General features: G+C 40.0%; 3 protein-coding genes across 4 annotated transcripts; 1 reads left to right on the forward strand and 2 right to left on the reverse strand.

Annotated features, from left to right (window-relative positions):
• The first annotated feature begins 1212 nt into the window (after positions 1–1212).
• Positions 1213–2392, forward strand: LOC109535621 (triosephosphate isomerase). The gene is made up of 3 exons (XM_019901545.2): positions 1213–1327; positions 1489–1964; positions 2026–2392. The coding sequence occupies exons 1-3, from the start codon at positions 1289–1291 to the stop codon at positions 2300–2302; spliced, it is 792 nt and encodes a 263-aa protein (XP_019757104.2). The 5' UTR covers positions 1213–1288; the 3' UTR covers positions 2303–2392.
• Positions 2393–3007: 615 nt separating this feature from the next.
• On the reverse strand, positions 3008–7925 carry LOC109535620 (ATP-dependent RNA helicase me31b). 2 transcript variants are annotated; one of them, XM_019901540.2, is made up of 9 exons: positions 7727–7925; positions 7302–7467; positions 6159–6249; positions 5757–5925; positions 5555–5697; positions 5193–5310; positions 4828–5123; positions 4576–4771; positions 3008–4519 (listed from the first exon to the last, which is right to left on the reverse strand). In XM_019901540.2, the coding sequence occupies exons 2-9, from the start codon at positions 7349–7351 to the stop codon at positions 4257–4259; spliced, it is 1326 nt and encodes a 441-aa protein (XP_019757099.1). In that variant the 5' UTR covers positions 7352–7467; positions 7727–7925; the 3' UTR covers positions 3008–4256. The 2 variants fall into 2 exon arrangements, with proteins under 2 accessions (XP_019757099.1, XP_019757103.1); XM_019901544.2 differs by lacking the exon at positions 7302–7467 and having other exon boundaries at positions 7727–7912.
• Positions 7926–8038: 113 nt separating this feature from the next.
• On the reverse strand, positions 8039–10145 carry LOC109535622 (KIF-binding protein). The gene is made up of 2 exons (XM_019901547.2): positions 9803–10145; positions 8039–9745 (listed from the first exon to the last, which is right to left on the reverse strand). Exons 1-2 carry the CDS (start codon positions 10011–10013, stop codon positions 8160–8162), a joined length of 1797 nt encoding a protein of 598 aa, XP_019757106.2. The 5' UTR covers positions 10014–10145; the 3' UTR covers positions 8039–8159.
• Between the last annotated feature and the right edge of the window lie 188 nt (positions 10146–10333).

Here is a 10333-nt window from a genome sequence, read left to right on the forward strand (position 1 = left end):
AATATAACTGTCTATTAACTGGCACAGTTTCTTGTTAATACCTATTTCCATCATCTTATAGATGAGACCGTCTCTCCACACTCTGTCGAACGCTCTTTCGACATCCAGTGTGAGTATTCCAGTCGTTCGGTACTGATTCATTTATTTGGTGCATCTTTCTACTATTCTGAGCAGCTGAAGTTCCGTGGAATGCTTTCCTCGGAATCCAAACTGTTCTGGCGGAAGCAAATCAAGCTCGCTCGTTTCCTCCTTAAGTCTCCTCAGTGTAGCCCTTTCGGCTACTTTGCTGAGAGCGGGCAACAGGCTGATAGGCCTGTTGTTTTGGGGGAAAGTCCTGTTTTTCTTGGGCTTCGGGAGCATGATGACTTCCGAGTGCTTCCAGATGCTTGGGAAATGACCAGTCCTGAAAATAGCATTAATCAAGTTAGCGACAGCTACCAGTCCCTTTCTCGGCAGGTTCTTCAGCATTTTGTTGCTGATTCCATCTGTTCCAGGGGTTTTCTTAGCTTTGGTTTTTCTGATGATGGCTGCAACTTCTGCTGGCGAAGTTGGGGGGAGGTGGCTGCCTGGCTTTTCACTCCGAAGCTTATTTACTGTCCTGACAGTTGCTTCGTGGTGTAGGTCATCGTTTGGGTGGTGGTTTACCCTGGCCTCACGGCCTCACTCTCGATCGCTTCCGCAAACGCCTCAGCTTTGCCGCCATCTGTAAATACCAAACCTTGAGTTCCGTGGAGAGCTGAAATTTTGGTACCTTCTCTTCTTAGGGCCTTTTGCATACTCCATATGCTTTGGTCCTCAGGATTCAACTCTCTCAAGCGGTTTTCCCATTTCTGCTTCCTGTGCTTCAGTAAGGCATCTTTCAGCAGTTGCCCTTGTCGGTTAAGGGCGATTCTGTTTTCTTCTGTGGGATGTCCTGCGTAGCCTACTATGGTTGGTAATTTTTCTGCAGGAGTTCTTCCCGAACCACCGGCAATTCCGTAGTCACCGAGCTTCTGCCATGCGCTTGTTGGATGGCTGCTTGCTCCACCCCCTCCTCATCCTCTACCTGCGGAATTTCGATTAGTAGGTGTGTGAGCTCTTTGTCAGCACAACAAATACATTGAACTTCAGTGGCTGTCGAAGTCCACTAGACTCTAATCGATTCGTAGTGCCGAGCCTCGAATAAACCAGAAATTTACCTGCACCTTAATCCACAGAGATTGTTTTACTGACACTTTGAACCTGAGAGAAGAAAAATAGTTGTCAAAATTCCAGTCACATGTAGAAATTGCCCAATTGCAGTCAAATAATGGCCACAACATGCCGCGCCAACGCCGCTCTTTTAACAGTTAGTACCCCAACATTAAAACCTTCTTCGTAGATATGCTCGTTCTAAAGTGCTCCAAGCCTGCATGGGCGTTGCGCTCAAGAAAAACAGCGATTCCGCTTAAAAGTGCGGATATTTGCGAGCACCACAATGTTTCCTGCAATAATTACTCCAATTTTCAGCAGAGCACCATGGGTCGCAAATTCGTTGTCGGTGGAAACTGGAAAATGAACGGAACCAAAGCCCAAATTAACGAAATTTTGGGATTCCTCAAAGCGGGTCCTTTGAACGCCGATACTGAGGTCGTGATCGGAGTTCCAGCAATCTACTTGGACTACGTAAAGTCCAATGCCCCAGCCAATGTTGAGGTGGCTGCTCAGAATGCGTACAAAGCCGAAAAGGGCGCGTTCACTGGCGAAACTTCGCCGTTAATGTTGAAAGACATTGGCGTAAACTGGGTAATCTTGGGGCATTCAGAACGCCGTCAGATTTTCGGCGAATCCGACGAATTGATCGCTGAAAAAGTGGCTTTTGCATTGAGCAACGGACTGAAAGTAATCGCTTGCATCGGGGAAACTCTGGACGAAAGGGACGCGGGTAAAACTGAGGAGGTTGTCTTCAGGCAGACCCAAGCCATCGCAAATCAAATCAAGGATTGGTAAGGAAGGAAAATATTTTGAAGTCGTTCTTCCAATCATTAATTAAAATGTCTGTTACAGGTCCAATGTGGTACTAGCTTATGAGCCCGTCTGGGCGATTGGTACTGGGAAAACCGCCACGCCCCAGCAAGCTCAGGAAGTCCATCAGTCGCTACGCCAGTGGATTTCCAAAAATATTAGCCCTGAGGTGGCGAACGCTGTCCGAATCCAATACGGCGGTTCGGTAACAGGGGCAAATGCAAAGGAACTGGGATCTCAAGCCGATATTGATGGCTTTCTGGTTGGAGGAGCTTCCTTGAAGCCAGAGTTTGTCAGTATTGTTAATGCCAGACAGTAACTGGCAAACTGATAGATCCAGGAGTGGCAGAACCGTTCCCAGCTGTAAAACCTCATGGTTTTTCGTTCATTAGAATGCTGCTTCCGAAAATTTTACATTATTTTCCCAACTGCATGTATTATTTTTTTTGAAGGATTCATTAAACTATATAATCAGCCCTGTGCTGTATCATAAATGCTATTTTTAACGTCCACACGTTATGGCGACTTAACAGTTCAGGATAACATTTTCGATAACGCAGCAACTCAACCGAGGTGTGCTATATCTCCGAGTTAACGTATGCGTTTCCGTCMGAGTTATCCATCAAACGTTAAAAAGGAAAAAAATATAGGATGCATAAAGTGAGATGCCCTTATACGAATGGGGCTTCCATTTACTGAAATACCATGAATTTCGATCCCCCCATTCCAAACGTGAGTACCCCAGGCCATTTCCGTTACAATATTTAAATATGGTTAGTAAAGTAGCTGCGAAAAGAAAAGGGACTCATTGGACTAACCAACGATAAAATGAATGGTGGAAGCCTATGACTAACTGGTGTGCAATTTAGAAATGAGTTTTTCATGCGATGTTAAATCAGCAGTGGCCTGCCATTAAATTTGTTGCGCAGCGTACTGCAGACGTATCAGAACAGTCTATAACGAAAAATTGATTCTAAATTATACACCATAATTAGTCCCAAACGCAAGTTAAATAAACACATTGTTGTGTGAAGAGTTTATATATTACTTGACTAATTCCCTTTCATGTTCATTGGTTGTAGTTAATCAAGATCAGTTTTGCCAAACTTTACACAGAGTTGTTGTTTGCACTGCAGTATTGAGTTATTGCACAATTGTTCTTCCTATAAGATGAAAAACTCTTCACTTTTGTGGATTTTTTATAACAAAATACACCATATTTCAATGGGCAAGCCCAAAACTTGTTACCCAACATTAAGGCCGAAAGAAGGAAATGAAAGTAAATGATAAGTTTTGGGCGCGCAGACATTTTTCTTGCCGATAACAAATAATTTAATTTCCCAGAACGGCCTGCGCCTATGACTCTAAGAAATTTTTCAAAAAACGACAATTCTGCAAACCAACATCTGGTTTTCATGCGATTCGAAATTCCCCGAAAAAAATAATCCCCCATTACATTCAGATACTTAATTTAGAAAAGAAAAGTTGCGGTTAAAATTTGTTGCCTGTAGTGAAAATTTTGAAAATCCTAGCGAAAGACGGCAACATTACTTTTTGCTTTAGAACATAGCGCTCATAATCCTATACCCTCACAGCAGAATATAAAATTTTCAACAGTATGTTCCTCTAGAGAATCCCCTAACAATTGATCAAGTCAATTTTCCACCTTCTAGTAATAAATACATTTATCACATAATTCACTTTTTGGAGTCCATTTTCTCCTAGTTTTACACCGTAGAGTAGTCTTTCCACTGCTGGTACCGCGCAACTGTACAACCTCAATCAACCGTTGTCGAGTTAACGGAGATTCTGTTGTTAAATTAACCCAAGAAAAGTTGATGAAATGCCTTAGTTGCAATGATACTGCTGGGATGTACAAAGGACAATCAGGGAGTTCAGATGTAATGTTGGGTAACAGAACATTTATCCGAAAGCCAATTCAAGCCGTTGTCCATAATGATTAAATTTAATACTTGAACAATGCAAAAATGACGAGTGAAATTATTTATCACAGACTACATTCAGATGAAGGCCAACAGTTGAATGGAAATGCTCACTAAAGTCAATTGTACACCACAAAAAATATCAATGCATCCCTGTACAAGTTGCGCGCTGTACACCGTTCACTAATAAATTTCCCGAAAAAATTATCCTTATTTTTCTGTATAAAAAAATTAAAACGTAGTTGTCCTTCGCGATTTGAAAAAAATCTGTTAACGTTTGTTCATCCACATATTTACAACGTTAGATTGCCGACACCTCGAGTTTCTCCGTTACTTCACCAAGTCTTCAGGATCTTCTTCTCCCAGTTTGGCAACATACAGCCTCGGGTCAATGATTTTCGGTATCGGTTTGATTTCCGTTCCCAGCTCTTGTTCAATGCGATGCAGAGCGAATCTATCCTCGTAGGTAATCAAATTGATGGCGATACCCAAGTGACCGAAACGTCCTGATCGACCAATACGATGAAGATATGTCTCTGCCATTTTGGGAAAATCGAAATTGATTACCACATTCACAGCTTGCACGTCGATACCTATAAAAAATTAATAGAACGTAAGCAATCCCTAGTTCAATTGGAGTAAATCTCACCTCTTGTAAAGAGATCGGAGCAAACAAGATTCCGACATAAGCCCGACCTGAAGTCGTGGAACACGCGATTACGATGTGTCTGTGCCATTTTTGCATGGATGTAATAGCAGCAATATCCCAACTCAGTTATTTTTTTCGCCAACAGTTCCACCCTTTGCGTCGAATTACAGAATATAATACTTTGGTTAATTTGTAACTGCAACATGAAATGTGTTAATTAAATGCTGAAGCAAGCCGCCGAACAATTCTTACCTTGGAAAAAAGAGTATTCAAACAATGGACTTTTTGGCGTTCCTGCACAAAAGCGTAGTATTGAGTAACACCTTTCAACGTCAGTTCCTCCATAAGGTTGATTTCATACGGAGACCGCAAGTGTTTCCTCATGAATTGTTCCACGGTCAGTGGAAACGTTGCCGAAAACAGCAAAACTTGTCTCTTTTCAGGCAGATTTTTGATCACAACATCGAGCATGCCTTTGAAGTCTTGCGATAGAAGTTTATCGGCTTCATCTAATACTAAAATTTTGCACTGGTCCATCTGTGCAACCCCTGTGAAACAAGTGAAAATTAAATTAAAACCCCATCATTTCACATTTATGAGTTCAATAAGACACTTACCCTTTTCCATGAGATCTAAAATACGTCCAGGTGTGGCAATGATAACTTGCACCTTCTGATAAATCCTCATAATGTCATCTCGCAAGTTGGTGCCTCCTGTCGTCACCATGATGCGAATCTGATTATAGATGAGTAATATTAAATTCCTCAACAAGGCATTTAGATTGATTTCAAATGAGATACAAAAGATGTTGTATGTGACCAACGTTATTTGATGCCATTGAGAAAAGCAGCAAAATGGTTATTGAAAGGCCAAGTTAATTGTTTAGCATATTTTGTCCCCCCAACGCACTACGAGTGAAACACGCTGGGCTTACTTTATATGCAACCCATTGAATATAAACTAGGAAGGAAATATTTACCAGTAAGTGTTTCGCCAATTCTATACAAATTTGGGACGTTTGTAATGCAAGCTCTCGTGTGGGTACAATTACCAAAGCTTGAATACAGTCTTTCGTTGGATCAATTTGTTCCAGAACCGGTATTGAGTAGGCACCAGTTTTTCCTAGCCAACAAACGTTTTGTTATTATTTTTTTCGCAAAAATTACAAAAGAAACACTCACCTGTTCCATTCTTTGCTCTAGCGAGAACGTCCTTTCCAGTTAATGCGATGGGAATGGCTGCTTCCTGGATGGGCGACGGTTTTTCCCATCCCTTCTCAAAGATACCCATTAACAGTTCTCGTTTCAAGCAGTATTCCTCAAACTCGTTACCTCTTGTGTCCGTTACATCCTGTGGACAAGACAAATGTTGACTCAATCGTTTAGTATTAGCGATAATTTCGCTTTCCAAGCAATTGGTTTACTTCAGAAAGGGAGTTATCATTTACGCAGCAAAATGAAGGGGAATCCAAACTACTCATCACAGTAAACCTTAACCAGTTAGTTGAAAGTTATGGTCAATTAATACTAACCACCGATAAGAATATTTATCATGCTGTTTTGGCAATTGAAGTAAGTACTCACAGTCGTTTGTATCCTGTGGTCTTTTGCTGGGATTTTCAGTTTGGCTTTCCATCCTAAATCGTCTTTTAACTCCATTTTAACATCAGCGTCCCTGAAATGATCGTAATCATTTACACATCCCAATTTGTAAATCTAGGACCACATTTTTGCAATATCAGAAAGAGCATTGACGGCATTCCAAACATGTGTTTAGTTGCAAAAATATTTGTGGATTTCAATACTGCATACCAACACATTTCGTTACGATTTTTTTTGTAATTGATCAAGTAAGGAATAAAACAGATTAGAATTGGGCATGGTAACCGTTCAACATAATAACAATGAATATTTGTGCGCTCGATGCTGAATAATTGGATAAATCTGCAATCTAAGCAGAAAATTGTTGAGTTTATATTGCGAACGATGAGATCAATGCTGATTTTAGCCGGTAACGAAAGGCCATCAGGGACAAATTGTTAAAAATATGGCTCAGTATGTTAATTTTGAAACTTTTGTTGCTAATATTGTGCATACCAGATAAGTAGCAAATCAAACATGATTAGTCAATTACGTTGTCACATGAATTGGTAGCAAAAGTAAATATTCTTAGTGAGTACATTAAAACCCCGTTAATTCAAACAATAACGAGGTAGCCGAGTCTTCGAAATGCTTCGAAACAAAGTACGGTAACTTCAGCTGTTGCACGAAATCTACAATGTGACAAGTGGCCTTTTTTGGAAATTGCTCCCTCAAAAGACACTAGCTGCTGATCAGCACGTAATCAGCCTCAAGTTGAAAAAATGAGCAAGGAGAGAATTACATTTAAAAACTGAATACAGATTTTGTTCCTGCGGTCCGAAAAATTAGACGTATCAGGGCCCAAACATACTTTTCAGATGACAAATTGTAATTTTGTTAATCCGAATTTGCCTTTACAATAATGAGTTCGGATTAGAGGTTTACTGTATTTAGTGGACAAATTATTAGATGCATATGTAATGAAAACAATGGGAAATACAAATGCAGCGATAACGACTACTGATTGAGGATGGGGCCTAAAAATAAATAGCTGCAGGGGCATATTTATAAACAGGCTAAAAATAAGTGACAATGTTGTACCTTGAAATGCGGATGCAAATAATAAAATTGAATTAAGTTACTCACATTTTACTATTCAGAGTTAAATGGTTCATGTTTATTCTGTCCGTCATCATATTTTCGAAGTCTGTATAAAGCTGATCTCAGAAAGAAAAATAGAGTTTATAAAACCCAAATTTATCTTCTACAATATGTAGAACGAACAGGATCCCTGCAGGAGCCGACGCAATTTCTGGAAAATGCAAAGAAAATTTAAGTTTTATCAGCCCTAATAATCGTCTAGCTAAGCGAGATCGGCAATATTGAATCAAAACCCTGGAAATATATCGAAACGGTTTAGAAAACGCCCGTATTCCCGCAAGATGTTTCGGGTATTTCCAGAATATAAACTTGATATCTGATTTAATTCAGTACGAAAATGGCTACTGACACACGTCGCACTTGCCAAAGAATGGTAAGCAAGACTAGTTTCCGAATGTCATCATATTTACCTGTTTTCTATATTAGTTATCTAGGAGAAACGGTTTCGATGCACGCAAAAATCTTTAACATTTCCGCTCTAACTCAATTTTCTATATTCACTTATTTCTACAGTCCGATTATTGCTGAAAATCACGAACTAATCGCTTAACTATCCACGAAGAAAATGGAATTTTAAAAATGGCCGCAATCCTTCCACAGTTGCCTTCTGGCGCCCTCTGTCTGAACTAACATTTGGCGGATGATTCAAACTTGTAACCCCCTCAAAGTGCGTGAATTTTCAATGGGCAAATGGATATAGTTTTGTAGAATAAAACTAGACAAACCGTTAACTTTTACGTATACTATCCGGCTAGATAAAACATTCACTAAAGGACAAAAGACTAAACTTTATAAGCCCTTAGAATTACTTTACAGCATTCAATAAATATTAAACTTTTCAATTTAAGAATTCAAAGTGGGTTCTTTCATTCTTAACATTCTAACTGGCAGCAACATGACCATTTCTTTGCAGATGTTCAACTCGACTGGCATTAGTTCAGCAGCATTGGGATGTTTCTTGCAATAGTCGGTCAAAAATTTGTAATGTTCATACTGTTGTTCCACGTTTTTTAATTGCACATTCCTGTCCATTGTGATGTAGCGGCCATACAAAGCGGCCACTCGAAAGTAGGTTTGCAGAAAAGGCTTCTCCACATCGCCCTGCACTTTCTCTAGCTCCGCAATGTTGACTTTGAATGAAGACTGAAAGGACGTGTAGTGCGTGATGCACTTGTCGACTAGAATGTTGATTTTTGCCAAAGCCTGAGGCTTCGGTTTTTCTTTACTCTCCCTTAACTTATCGGACTTGATGTCTAAAATGCTAGTGTAAGAATGGCCCAGCTCGAACCAAATTTGCCTGCAGTAGTTCATGTAATACTGCGGGTTCACTTTACTGACTACGTTCTCCAGTAAATCAATCCGCCTTTTATGCAGCTTGGCTTGGTTGTCTGGATTATCTTCAAAAAATAACAGGTTTAAGTACAGCTGAGTGTGATCTTGGACAATCTCTATATAGTCTGAAGCCAACGTTTCCAACGTGTAGTATTCCTCAGCTAGTTTAATCCACTCTTGCGTCTGCAGAAACACTATTTTTGCATCAGAGAATTGCAAAATGAATTGGTCAGTGATTTGGCTTTCATATGAACCCACATCGATTCCCCGGAATGTTAAATTCTGCAAATCCTCGATGGTAACTTGGGCATCACCAGACAATTTCATGCGGGACAGATCAGATACCATACTGCACTTTTCGTCGATGTCTTCGGTGTGAGCCAGCAGTCTGTCCTTTGACTTTCCAAGAAGAAATATCCCATATTTAACCCAACATCGTGCCACATCTGCATGTCTGTGATTGAAAGTTTCCAGTTTGGCTTCATATTCCTCATTGATATCTGTTGCCGCGTTGAGATCTTCGATCTTATACTTGCTCAGGATATATGAACTGGCTGCCAAATGGTGCCTAGCTTGTTTAAAGCCACATTTCTCCATGAAGAACTGTGAGAGTGTGGCTGAATTAAGCGCCCAGTCTATAGGCTCATAGTCATCCATTTCGAGCTGCCTCTGCAAAGTTATATGGCAGTATACAGCACTTTTAAAGTCTTCTTTCAGTTTTCCAAAAATCTGTGCTAAATAATACAATGTCAATGTATGAATCTTCTCCATATTGTTGAAGGCTAATTCCTCATCGTGTTTTTCTAGATTTGGATCGAATATTTCCGATACATTAATGGGCGCTTCACCAGACGCCTTGAAACTGGTGTACAACTGCTGAGCTTTTTCAAGGTAGATCTTGGATTTTTCTGGCTCTCTCTGCGACCATAAGATCCCAAATTGATTGTACATGTTCAAAGCAATCATAACTGCTTCGGGAAGGGCTTCTAATTTCTCAATTATTTCTCTGCACTTCTCCAAATGCTTTTCCCCGATCGATATCTCTTCTGTATCAACTGCCACCATTCCCAAGTATAGAAAAACTGTACTATACATACCTGCAAGCAATAATTAATCAGCTAAGCAGTTTCGTGCACAGCATCAGCTTGTATTACCAGTTAATTTTAGATTTTCTGGGCCTTCAGCAGGGTGATTTCTCAGTAAATTCTCTATGTTTGCCTTCATTCCAATCAGAATCTGCTTGGCAGAGTATTTGGACAAATAGGGTTCATTCTCCGGATCTGATTTGCTGTCTTCCAGAAGAAGTTTGATCACTTTTTGGTATTTTTCCTGGAGATCAGTAAATGCCTCTTTGTTTATCAACATTTTGTTGTTTAATCACAGACCATAGAACATAAAACCATAGATGAAGACAACTATAGATTGCCCACTCCCTTGCACAAAATGATAACTAGGTTTTTACTGATACTGTCGCCATCTATTAGCTGCTTCCAACTCTCTAACGTAATTGCCCCAAAATACCCCCCTCCCCCGGATGTTCTGTGGTCAAGGCTGGGTTTGCGTCCTTACTACTGTATATTGAGGATTTGCTATTGTCGGCGAGCCAATACTACAATTGAGATTAAAAGATGGTTAATATTCAGTTCGATATATTTGCAATATATCAAATTGAACATAAACATACT

The sequence above is a fragment of the Dendroctonus ponderosae genome, unplaced genomic scaffold, assembly GCF_020466585.1.
Source record: "Dendroctonus ponderosae isolate FM_Combo_2020 unplaced genomic scaffold, Dpon_F_20191213v2 Dpon_F_20191213_1, whole genome shotgun sequence".
Lineage (NCBI taxonomy): Eukaryota > Metazoa > Arthropoda > Insecta > Coleoptera > Curculionidae > Dendroctonus > Dendroctonus ponderosae.

Excerpts from the sequence above, each read along its gene's own strand:
- LOC109535621 (XM_019901545.2), top strand. The coding sequence starts at position 1,289 with ATGGCCACAACATGCCGCGCCAACGCCGCTCTTTTAACA. Across the intron at positions 1,328-1,488 it reads CCAACGCCGCTCTTTTAACA|CAGAGCACCATGGGTCGCAA; the intron begins GTTAGTACCCCA and ends TCCAATTTTCAG. Across the intron at positions 1,965-2,025 it reads GCAAATCAAATCAAGGATTG|GTCCAATGTGGTACTAGCTT; the intron begins GTAAGGAAGGAA and ends TGTCTGTTACAG.
- LOC109535622 (XM_019901547.2), bottom strand. The coding sequence starts at position 10,013 with ATGTTGATAAACAAAGAGGCATTTACTGATCTCCAGGAAAAATACCAA. Across the intron at positions 9,746-9,802 it reads AGAAAATCTAAAATTAACTG|GTATGTATAGTACAGTTTTT; the intron begins GTAATACAAGCT and ends TATTGCTTGCAG.
- LOC109535620 (XM_019901540.2), bottom strand. The coding sequence starts at position 7,351 with ATGATGACGGACAGAATAAACATGAACCATTTAACTCTGAATAGTAAA. Across the intron at positions 5,926-6,158 it reads ACCACAGGATACAAACGACT|GATGTAACGGACACAAGAGG; the intron begins GTGAGTACTTAC and ends TCTTGTCCACAG. Across the intron at positions 5,698-5,756 it reads TAGAGCAAAGAATGGAACAG|GAAAAACTGGTGCCTACTCA; the intron begins GTGAGTGTTTCT and ends TTTGTTGGCTAG.